The 12006-nt window shown below is 51.7% G+C and overlaps 1 protein-coding gene across 3 annotated transcripts in view; it reads left to right on the forward strand.

Annotated features, from left to right (window-relative positions):
- ASTN2 (astrotactin 2) overlaps nt 1–12006 on the forward strand; it is a 257021-nt gene that overhangs the window by 68594 nt on the left and 176421 nt on the right. For all 3 annotated transcript variants that reach the window (XM_042878916.1, XM_042878918.1, XM_042878917.1), the window contains exons 4-5: nt 217–366; nt 5720–5827. In XM_042878916.1, coding sequence (XP_042734850.1) covers nt 217–366; nt 5720–5827 — 258 coding nt within the window. The remainder of the gene's footprint in view (nt 1–216; nt 367–5719; nt 5828–12006) is intronic.

The raw sequence follows: 12006 nt of genomic DNA on the forward strand, positions 1-12006 counted from the left end.
GAGGGGCTGCAGGATGCCATGATGGGCTGCAGGATGCCATGATGAGCTGCAGGATGCCGTGAGGGGCTGCAGGATGCTATGAGGGGCTGCAGGATGCCATGATGCATCACCGCAGTCTCCTGTTCCCCTGGCCAAACAAACCCAGGCACTTCCGCTGCTCCTCACGCCTCTTCCCTCCAAATCCTTCTAACTGCTCTCCCCTTGCTGGCCTTGCAGCTCCCGAGGTGACTCAGGAGACGGTGGAGTCCCTGATGCAGAAGTTCAAGGAGAGTTTCCGCACCAACACTCCCATCGAGATCGGGCAGCTCCAGCCCGCGCTGCGCAGCACTTCTGTGGGGAGACGCAAACGCCGGAGCCGACCCCGAGGTAGGATGGTGCTGGGATGTGTGTGCGTGGGGATGGAGCTCTTCTTCTGGGATGGTGAGCAGATGTGTCTGCCCAGCGCTCTGTGGGAAGCTGGGCAGGATATACTGTGCTTTCTGTTTACTATTGGGTTTGTTTTTCATTTATTTATGAGTCTGAAATGTGATCTTTTATTCTGGATACATTTTGCTGCTATACAGGCCTGGAGAGGGCTTTTTTTTTTCTTTCTTTATAGCGCTGTCCATAAATTATTCACTCAGTGTGAAGAAAACGTTCTGACTCTTTAACTGGTTTAAATTATTTGGTATGTTTTCTAGTCGTTATTCAAATCCATGTAGCTGGATTTTAGTGTGGCCAAGGGGGGAAGCTTTGGGGTCCACAGTGACTGCCTGCTGAAACTTCCCTGATTTCCTGCTCCAGATTCTTTTTTTGTTGTTGTTGTGGTTTATTTTATGGTTTTATTTCGCTTTAAAGCACGTGTAGGCAAGAGGCTTTTGGTCACTAATAGAACAGCTGTATTAATCCTTTCAGCTGAACCTGGGAAGAGGTGTGATGCCTGCTGCTGGAGCACAGCATGAGCCAGCTGCCCCAGCACCCATCCCTGGGGGATGTCTCCTCCATCCCAACACACTGAGCTAGTGCTCCTTCCTACAAAACCTGTGCTCCATGTCCGCTTGTGCCACAGGGTGTTGGGGGAACGTCCTCCAAATGGTCTCTAGGGCAGGAGGAGGCTTTTTGAATGTACTCCAGGTGGTCCCCAAGGCAGAAAGATGTCTTCTGAGCATCCTCCAGAAGGTTCTTAACAGCCCAAAGGCAGGAGGAGGCCTTCTGAAAATCTTCTAGAAGATGCCTAGGAGGTCCTTATGATGGGAGGACATCTGCTAGACATCCTCCGAATGGTCCTCAGGGCAAGTGGAGGCCTTCTGAATGTCCTCCAGGTGTTCTCCAAGAACACCAGAGCAAAAGGAGGTCTTCTTGAATGTACTCCAGAAGGTCCTTAGTGCAGGGGAAGGCCTTCTGAACATCCTCTAGAAGGTCCCCAAAGCTCCAAGACAGGAGGAGGACTTCTGGACATCTTCTAGAAGGTTCCAAGGGGCACATTAGAGTGAGACCCATGGTGTAAAAAAGCACGCAAACCAAGGCAGCTCCAGCAAAGAGCTCCCCATGGTCCCAAGCTCTCCTTTTCCTCCTGTTCCTGTTCTTCTCCACCCTGAGGGCCGTGCCTGGGCACTGCTCTGTGCTGGGAGTGAGGGTTTTACAGCCCACATTTAATTGTCCCTGCAGTGGTTGGAGCGCTCCCGAGCATTAAGGTTAAATGATGATATCACAACTTACGATGTTTGCATTTTACATCCGATTGCAAACACAAACCCTTCGCCTCATTAATCCTTTGCAATCCTTTTGTTTTTTTCTTTTCTTTTTTTTTTTTTTTCCTTCCTCCCTCTAAATGAAATTGTCCGTTTGGGATGCGTTTATTTCCCTCTAACAGCCACATGACAGTTCTGCTGATGGAGTTTGCATCCAACTTTGTTACTGGGTAGTGACAAGTTGGCCTGACGGATGCGTGTGTGTAATTATTTTCTTGCGGTTCGATTTAATTAATGCTTAACCTCATCAGAGTCCTACAGCTGGAGGGCTCTCTCTGCAAGAACTGCTCGCAGCCAAAGGATTTTCTCCTTTGCAGAAAGGCTCCAAAAGGTCCCTGAGTGCAGCACGGCGAGAAGGGAGGCCTGAACCAAACAGCAGCAGAAAACAAACAGTCCCAAACCTCAGCCCTAGAAAAACAAATCTCAGCTAAGCTCTTCCTTGCTACGTGTCCCCACACTAAGTGCATTTAAACTGCTGCCTATTGCTTGTCATTAAATCTGACTCTGCTCTAAGTGTTTCTAACAGCTCTGAGAAAGGTCATATTTTGCCAAGATGTGCTTTTATAAAAAAAAGGGAAAAAAAAGCACGAACCTTCTCCATTTACAGTACCACATAACTTCTTTGAGTGCAGTGCCTTTTTCGTACAAACTTTCTCCCCAGACGCTTTTATTGAGTGGAGTGCATTTAAGCTTTATAAATAATACAGGGAAGGAGGATGGTGTGAGAGCAGGTGCAGGAGGGTGGCTCCTGGCTGCAGGTGATGGTGGGCTCCACATTGCTGGGGCTGCACTAGGAGCCCTACACTTGCCAGGATGGGAACACGCTGTGCTGCATGCCCATTGCCATGCTGCTTGTCCCCGTGCCCCCCCTCCCAGGGCCAGGCTGTCCCCAAGGCCACTCCAGGACCAGGAGCTGGGCTAGGTGCTCAACGGAGAGGGCTGGAGGTGGCCCTGGGGAGGTGGGTACACTCTGAGAGGGGTCTGGTGCCCTCTCCTGGGGCAGGAGCTTAAAAGCACCCTGGCCATCGGTGTGTTGGTGAAAGTCACCTTTGCGTTTGTAAAAAGTCCCCAAAATGCAGCACTGGAGTGGGGCTGGTGGCTAAGAGCTCCTGTGCTCACACACAGTTCTCCTCTGCTTTGGTAAGTGGGAAAGGTCCGTAGGTGCTTTGCTCTTTTAAAATAAATGCGTGATTAATGGACTGTTCAATCCGAGGCATGATTTAGTGTAGAGCAGGGCTGTGTCTTAATGTATTTTAGAGGTCACCTCTGTGCCATAATTGACCAAAAGCTACAGACCCCAGAACTGCAGCTCGGACAGGCTGTCCCCATTGCTGCTCTCCTCCCTTCTGCCCCCATCCCACTTTTTGTGGCTCACTCAGGGCATTCACCTCAGGCAGGTCACAGCATCACATCCTGCTCCTGTCGGGTTCTCCTGATGGAATCAGGATGCAGTGCTGCCATGCCGTAAAGGTTGGGGTCTTGGCAACTCCTGACAGCAGTCCTAAAAGCAGAATTCCTGAGAATCTGCCTCTCTTGCCCACCCAATGTTTTCGTGTCACAGCAGAGGGGCTGTGGGGACATTGCCACCTTCCTGAGCCACCAGGTGGGCTTTGTGGGACTATCTGGAGCCCTGGGATCTGTGCTCATGCACTTGGCCACCCCAAATCCCCAAATTACAGGGCCTGCCCAACCCCAGCTGAGCTGCAATGCATGCACCTGTTAATGATAGGATCCTTAATTGTGTGATCATGGGACGTGTTTGCTTTGGATCCCTTCCTCACTCCCACCTAAATGAGCATCAGACTGAAAACCCACATCAGCACAGCACAGCAGCGTTTGAGGGCTGTTTGAGAGGATTAATGAGTTTGTCAATCTGCAAACAGGATTAGCAGCAAGAGCACCTTATTGAGACGTCTGGCAAGTGCTCAATGTGAGCACCTTTCTGCCGTCCTTTGGGGCTGGCTTCAGCTGTGGGTGCTGGGGGAGACACCAGCAGTGGGGTTTGGGAGTTGTTTGCTGTGCTTTAAAATAGATATCTCAGTCTTGTAGGTTTTGTGGGTTTATTTTTTTTTTTGTGGGGGGGGGGGTGGGGGTTTAGCAAAGTAATTGTGGTGTCAGCTCCCACTTGCTAAAAGTTTCAGTGCAGTGCTGCAGCACTCCCATGGTGCTGGCGTTGTGCTGCGCCAGCACAGCTCTGCTGCTGCAGTACTGCTGCAGGGGGGCTGTGTCTGTGCCACCTTATCTCCACCCACAGCACCTCATTCTGCTTCGGGATTGGGGTGGTGATCGGGGTCTGCTCCATCCCTGTGCCCTGAAAACCACCACCAAGATGAATCCCAGTGCCCGCAGCAGCTGGGCAGGATAAAAGCATCCCTGCCCTGATGGATTGGAGCAGACGTTTCCACCACGGGCTGGGGAGCTGCGCTGGGTCCCCACCTCCTGTACTTTGGCATCCTGCACGGTTCTGGGTAATCAGAAAATGCAATATCGCTGTCACCAGTTCTCCGAAGACATCCAGCCTGAGTAATGTAACATGTCAGCACCATCCATCACGGAGATGCGGGCAGCAAGCAAACACGGGGCAGCTGGGGGCCAGGATGTGGGCTGGCACGAGACTGGGCCAAGCTGAACCTGGCCCTCTGCCCTGCAAAAAAGCGTGGGGTTTTGCTCCGTGCCTTTTGTGCAGTAAGGCAGCACTGCTGCAGCCATCCCTGCTGCTGTGCCAGCACGGCTGCTAGCTGCTGGCCCTGCGGTTTGCAGCTTGTGTGGTGGGATGGGAGGGACCCTCAGATTCTGGGTTTGAGGGTCTGGAGGCAAACCTGTGAATGGGGTCCCAGCCCCACAGCCACTGGCATCAGTGCTGTTGTCAGCTCTGTGCTGTATTAATGCCCTCCTGCTGCTTTCTAGGACCCTAATAGAAATATCTCGGTAACACCAGGTAATTAATGGTCACACTTAAGGGCCCTAAATCACACCTGGTAGTAAAGCAGCAAACACCAGGCAGCGTTTACAGCAGCGTGAATCACCTCAGAGCCCTTCATTCCCGTTTCTCCTCAGTGCCTCCCACCCTGGGCACTGCTCGGCTCCAGCCCTCGGTGCTGCTGCTGGGCATGGCCTGAGCACAGCACAGCAAGCCCCTGCTCCAGCCCATCCCTTGGAGCTCCGGATCTGAAGGCTCTTCCACCCACCTCTCATCCCAGTGATGGAGAATTCCCAGGGCAGGAGGCAGCACTTTCGTTTTCTGTTCCCCTGCCAACAATCTGCGCTGCTGCCTAGAATAAAGGATTTTTTAAAAACAGTAAAATATTTTAATGGCGGTTTAAAGGCCCACTGTCAACCTCCAGGGGCCTCTTTGCTTGAAACTTTGTTAGGATTGCAGGCCTCCTGCCAGCACTGCTTCTCATCTGTCTTTCCCTCTGTGTCACACGGAGGTGGCACACAGAGGTGTCTGTGACTCCCACGTCCCCACTGTGTGCGGGGAGCAGGCAGACCTCAGTGCTTGGGAGCCAGCCCTGCACTGGGGGGTCCTGATTGCTCCTAAGTGCAGGATCTGTTCTTTTATTTCTGCTGTGGTTTTTCTGTGCAGTGAGCCCCTGAGATTCACTGTGCTGCACTGTGTGGGTGTCTCTGGGAGGAGCAGCTCTCGAGTGCGGAGGTTTTCTTTGTAATATCCGTTGCAGTTGTCTCATGGTAGCAAGCACGCCGTGAGCATTTGCTCATGCTGCCATTGGCGTGAGGGCAATTAGGTATTGGCAGAATCACAAGTGATCAAAGTGCCTGGCCACCTCTGGAGGCCTCAAGGCACTGCTGCCCAGAGCTGTGGGTGCCCCATCCCTGGAGGTGCCCAAGGTCGTGGATGGGGCCCTGGGCAGCCTGAGCTGGTGGGGGGCAACCAGCCCACTGCGGGGGTTGGGGCAGGGGGTGCTTTGAGGTCCCTTCTGACACAATCATTCTGTGCTTCTCTGATCTTTTCTTCTCTGTCACTTCAGGTGGCATCGGCTTTGGTCGCGCCAAAGGGAACTCTGGCTCAGAGGCGGATGATGAAACCCAGCTCACCTTTTACACCGAGCAGTACCGGAGCAGGAGGCGAAGCAAAGGTAAGAATTAAACAGCCACTTGTGCTGCAGGTGGCTAGAAGAGACAAAGGGGGCTGAGCAGCTTGACTGCACCCTTGGGTAATGCATGACTGCAGGTAAGGACGATAGTAGTTTGTATAGGGACAGCATCCTGAGATGCAGTGTTTCTGTGGTGCTGTGGGGTGTGGGAGCTGCTGATAGCTTTACCCAGTGATATTGTTGGAGTTCATTGTTTGTTGGTTTCTGGTATCAGTCATCTGTTTCAGCAGGCCAGGTCGTTGCTTCCAAGCCCCATTTCCCCATGGGGAATGCTGGGGATGCTTCCTCCACAAAGCTTCACTGGGAAGCAGATTCAGAGCTGTGCCATGGGCCTGCTCCCTATGCTTTCCATGTTCGAGCAGAGAGCAGCACACCAGAGCAGTGCCTGTACCCAGCACAGCACACACCTCCTTTTGTTCCAGTGATGAGGCACTGGGATAAATGCTTGCAATGTGTTGATTTGAATGTGAAATTACCTCAGCACCTGTGATCAGCTCGATGATTGCATGGTGGAATAAGTGTGTGCACACATGAATGTATTGTGTGTGTTCCTGCTGAAATGTGGGGATTCCATGTTTTCCTGTGTGTTTTAGAGCCACGGGAAATTACCACTGGGTTTAAAAGGAGCTTTGGATGGAAGGCCAGGAGAGAAGTCAAGGTGGAGTTACACTGCAATGTTAATGCAGCTGGATTAAGAGTAAAATGGTTTCTTGATACCTGTTTTTGAAAACAAGGAAGAAATGTGTTGTGTGGCACACAGTGACAACAGAAACAGTGCTGAAATTTGGTGGCACAACTGGGAAATGCTCCAGACTCCTTTGTTCTGTGAGTTACACTGCAGTGCTTGTGTGCAAGCCCATGGGTACTTTGGGAAAGTTGCTGAAGTTGGGTTTTCTCTCTTGTTTCATTGGGAAGGGGATCATTGGGTGCAAGCAAGGGGAAAAGATGTGTTGTAAGGGAAAGCAAATAAAGCCTGGCTTTCCTGCTGCCTCTGCACCTTTCCCATTGGGCCAAGTGCTCCATCAGTCTCTTGAAACCCCCTATAGCTACTGCAGAGACATCTAAGGTGTGTTTGTTTGAGCTGTTTGTTTATGCTTCCTTTACAGCAAGGAGAAGGGAACAGATAAACAGGAAGAATGCTTTATTTTCCTTTGAATACAGAGTTGTTCACCTGAGCAGCTTTGATGGCTGAGTTAGAAGGGAATTCAGGAGGCAGAGCTGGCTGTTAGATCTGTGTTAGGGATTGAGTGATGCTGCAGAAAGCAGCTTTGTTTGTGTTTGGTAATGGCTAAACAAGGGAATTGTCTTGAGTAAAGTCCCCATTGTATTTTCCTTCCTGTCTAGCTAAATTTTGCCGTCACTGCGTCCTTGAAAGGAATTTTCCATTATCCTTTCATTGACTTCTTTCTCCCTCGTGGAAGTGAAGCAGTAGCTTAGTGGGAAGTCACAGTACCAAACTCATAATTACGGGTTCAGAAAGATCCATAATTGGACAAGATCATAATTCTAATGGAGAAGGACGCGTGGTCAGATGCGGTTAATTCGTACAGTGCTGTTCCCCTATCGATTCTGTGATGGTTGTGTGTCACTGATGATGCTGCAAATAGTTATCGGGTCCGAGGAGAGAAATTCCTCTCCTCACTTTTGCAGATCTGAGCTCAATTACCAGCGCCGTCATTGATCCCAGCCGGTGTGATGGCAAGTTTCTGCTCCGCGCCGTGCAGGTTGGCTGTGACTTCGTGCCACGCCAAAGCAAGCTGGTTAAGTGGTCGTAGGCTTAATTTGTCTGCAGCAGAAGAAAAGCTGCAGGTTTCATGGGGCCCAGGGGTGTGCTTGACAAGGTAAATGAGCGGGACATTCCCATAGGTAAATGCTGAAGGAGGGCAAGTGTGCAGCTGTGTGAGCTGTCAGCCTGCTTGGTATCTCCACAGCAGCAGTCACTGACATTTACTTTTCAATGTGGGAATGCACAGAGGAGCAGTGCTGAGGCTGACTGTAGGGACAGATGCTGTCCCTCATTCCCAACTCCTTTGGATTCTCCAATTTTGGCTTTTCCCTGCAAACTGTTTGTTTGGACAAGAGGTGATGGCCTCAACTTGTGCCAAGGGAGGGTCAGATTGGATATTAGGAAACATTTCTTCTCTGATAGAGTAGTGATGCACTGGTACAGCTGCACAGGGAGTGGTGCAGTCACCGTCCCTGGAGGTGCTCCAGAACCATGAGATGTGGCATTGAGGGATGTGGTTGGTGGGCATGGTGGGGTGGGTTGGGTTTGGACTTGGGGATCTCAGGTCTTTTCCAACCTTAATGGTTCTGTGATTTTGTTCTCGGCAGCTCTGTGCCCTCCTGATCTCTCCATCCCTATGGCCAGAGCTCCCTCCTCTCCCCTACTTCCTCCTGAGCCCTGGGGAAGCTAGGAACACTCCAGCTCCTTCCCAGCTCAGGGAGTTGCAGCAGGTGCAGCAGCTGCAGTGCATGGAGGGCCCCATCTGAGGCCATCATACAGGAGCACTGAGGTCTCCAGGAGAGCCCAGCACCTTGCAGTGATGCTATCCTCAGCTATCTGTCATGGGAGGGATCAGACTTTGATGCATATTCACTTCCTCCCTTCTCCAGAGCAGCACAGGTTATGTTCAGCCAGGTCCTGCTGCTGAGTTTGAGAGGAAAAGATTAGCAGCAAAAAGCAAAGCAGGAAAATGGGACCTAGTGCACAAATCCTTTCTGCATGATGCACAGCTCCTTATCCACCCCCACTGCAAAATGCATCCAGCATCCACCCGAGGGGACGAGCACCCTGGGTCACTTTACCTTGAGCTGCAGCCTGGTACAAGGGAAAACATCCCACTGAATTCCTATGCATTGCTGTCAGCTGGGTGCTGCTTACATGTCCCCAGAGAGCTCCTTGGAGCTGCAGGGATGTGGGATGCGTTGTGCACTGTGGTGTGGGTTGCTGTTGGGTGAGGTCTTCCTGAACAAGGCATCCAACTGTTTCCATAACACACGGTGCTGTGGAAAATTAGCACAAATTAGCAGAGCCCAATTATGCACCTTGGATTGGTGTCAGGCGCGTGTGTGCGCGCATGTGTGTGCCTTGCTGGCTGGCAAAGTCTTCTGAGGGCTGTTAGAGAAATGAGAAGCCAAGCTTTGATCTGCCTCTGTATTTGGTGTTTAAAACAAGGCCTTTTATAAGCGAATATTAGGTATTCGGAGTCTGTTACATACAAGGAAGCTTCGCTTTGATCCTCTCCTGTCTCCAGAGGCGGCAGACACTTATTATTTCATGGGGAACTAAATGAAATGCAGAATGAAATTTGAGTAGTGCTCTCGGTGCGTGCTGGCCCCGGTGGGGCTGAGCCGTGGTGGTGGGGCAGCGTGTCACCGTGTCACCGTGTCACCCTGCTGCTGGCCTCAGTGTGCTGCATCCCTGCTCTGTGCCATTGCAGCCCGCGGTGCAGTGATTCCCTGTCAGGGATCAAACAGGAGACAGAAGGTGATAAAGCAAGCATGTCGTGTTTTTGATGCTTGCACCAGCGAGAGGAATTATCGGCGTGTCCTGAGCCTTGTGCTGTGCCCCAGCTCCTGCAGAGGGGGTTTCCCAGGGAAGGAAGGACGGAGCTGCAGGTGGATGGGACAGAGGTGGTGTCTTTTGCACATGTGGCTGGTTTATGGCATGCAGAGCAATGCTGCTGGCTGCAGGGACAGACACCTGAGAGAGGACATCATACATGTATCACATTGTGCTGCAGGTCCTTACCTCTGGAGCACTGGTGTGCATCCCCACCCCACACACAGCTCCTACCCCACGCACAGCTCCACTTGGTGCCTCCTGCCCCATGCTCAGCTCCACACTGGGCACAGATGCAGGCTGCTGCAACTTCCCTCCTGCTCAGCTACCAAGGCTGCACTGTCGATGCCACTTTCCCAGCAAACTAATGAGCGTGCTGCTTTTTGCATGATGGCTTATTTTGCGGAGAGAGCGCGCATGCCTTGCATCAGCAGATAAACCCTCAGCCCCTCATTCCTCCCAGCTCAATGGCATCCAGAAGCCGTGCTGGGGCAGCTCAGGGGAGAAGACCCAATGCAGGAAGCAGCTGCAAAGCGAGGGGCCGGCAATTAGAGCGGTTGCAGTGCATGGCAGCCGCAGGCTCTTTAACTTCCGCAGGCTGTGCCGCAGATAACGCAGTTACAGCCACTACCGGAGGCAGCACGGGCCTCTCCCTTTATTTATTTATTTTTGATGGTATCTGATGCAGCCTCCGCCGGTAATTGAGTGTTTGAGAGTGAAAAATTATCTCCCCAGCTTGGCCCTTATCTTGACAGCAAAGCAGCGCTTTTAATTTAATTTTGTTCCAAGCATGCGGGTAACAAATTTTCACTAATCGCTGCGCTGTCGCCCTCCGCATGGTAACAAGGCTCTGCTCCCCAGGTAGTCCGGCAGGGCAGAGGGGATGGCACACGGCGAGCTGCTTCTCACTCTGCCCATGCTGAGATGTATTCCTTCCCGGAGCAATTGCTGGAAGGCAGCGTGGGAAAGCTTTGCGTTGAGGAAACTGAGGCACAACCGTGCCCCAACCCATTGGGAGCTCCTGCAGAGCAGGGATTCGTGTTGTGCTTCTCCTTTGGAAATAGAGAGAGAAGGAAGAGTGGTTGTCTGGGGCTTTTTTTTTGCATGCCTGGTGTTAAAGCAGCCCAGCTTGGCTGAGCATCACCCCGTGTGCACCGTGATCCCAGCTCGGCTCACTGTCAGCAATCCTCCCAGGGCTGTGACACGATGTGAGCTATTGAGTAGATACTGATTACTTTATTTTTTCCTTTTTCCTGTAGGAAATATGTTTTTGTGGTGCTGGCTTGAAAATTGTTCTCCCTCCTCCTTGCCTTGAAGCCTCCCGCTCAGATTTGTGTTAGTGCTCAAATAGTGTAGAACTGGGACTGGAGTTCAAAACAGAGCACAAAAATGAGACCTTAATTCTGAGCGAAATGTTTCCATTGATTTGCATGAAAGAAAATTCCAGTGCAGACAATCTCTGACGTTATGCATGTAACTGCTTCTTTAATGTGATTTTATCTCGACTGATTCTGCACAGAGAACATGAAAGCAAAGCTGACTTCATTGCCTTTAATTGTCCGTGATCTGAGATATGCAAGAGAAGTTGCAGCACTGAAGAGCAAACTGGGCTGCAGGAGTTTTCCCCACGGAGCTGCATGGGGAGCCCTGCTGGGACCCAGCAAGCCCTCAGCCTGAGCCGCCTCTCTCTTTTCTCTGTCTTTCTCGTCTGCTGTCCTGGTCCGTGCCAACCTGCAGGGCTCCTTTTTGCTCTCCTCTTTCCCCTTCCTCCTCCTCCTCAGAGCTGAAATGAGCTCACAGTGCTGCAAGCTGCAGGCTCTGCATTTTAGAGCGAAGTGGGAGCGCTGCTGGAAACTGCATAAACACGAAGCAGATGCATAAATACGAAACAAATGCGTTTATTCAGTGCAGGAGCATTAACGCTCCAGAAGCACATCAGCAGCTGCAGCACTGCTGGCGTGAGCAGGAGCTGGGGTACAGGCTTAGCCCTGGGCCCACGATTTCACTGGCCCCATCCACCCAGCCTTGACCTCCTCTTGCTGCCTCCCCTGCACCTGAAAGCCTGGTTTTCTTTTCCTGTGGCCTCCTGCACTTGGCTGATTGCCAGCGGGTAATTCATAAGTGTTAATAGCATTAATGTGATTCAGCGTGTTCTTAGCAAGATGAAATTCTCTCTAAATTCAGATGCATCTGATCTCCCCCATCTGCTGCTGACACTGGTCGGGAACCTTGCTGCAGTGATGTGCATCCCCTGCTGGATGCTGGCGCTGGGGCAGAGCGGTCCCTGCAGGGAGGGCTGGGGGAAGAGGTGCATCCCGAGGGACCCAGCGTGGGGCAGAGGTGGGGGGCAGGGAGATGAGACTGGAGTGTGGGGTGCTGGATGCTGAGAGCAGCCTGCCAGCACTGCCGCTAATCTTGATTGGTATTTGATTTGATTTAACATGATCTCCCGCTTGTAAAACACCTTGAGATGTTTCCGTGTGTGAGGCTGTCCTGGAAACGCTGTTGTACCGTATTAATGAGCCTCTGCTGGAACATAAAGAAGCATCATTAGGAGTGCTGAACTCGTCTGACGTGCAAAAAGCAGCGCACAGCA

This window comes from Lagopus leucura, unplaced genomic scaffold, assembly GCF_019238085.1.
Source record: "Lagopus leucura isolate 7727_CA_CO unplaced genomic scaffold, USGS_WTPT01 Super-Scaffold_100022, whole genome shotgun sequence".
Taxonomy (NCBI): Eukaryota; Metazoa; Chordata; class Aves; order Galliformes; family Phasianidae; genus Lagopus; species Lagopus leucura.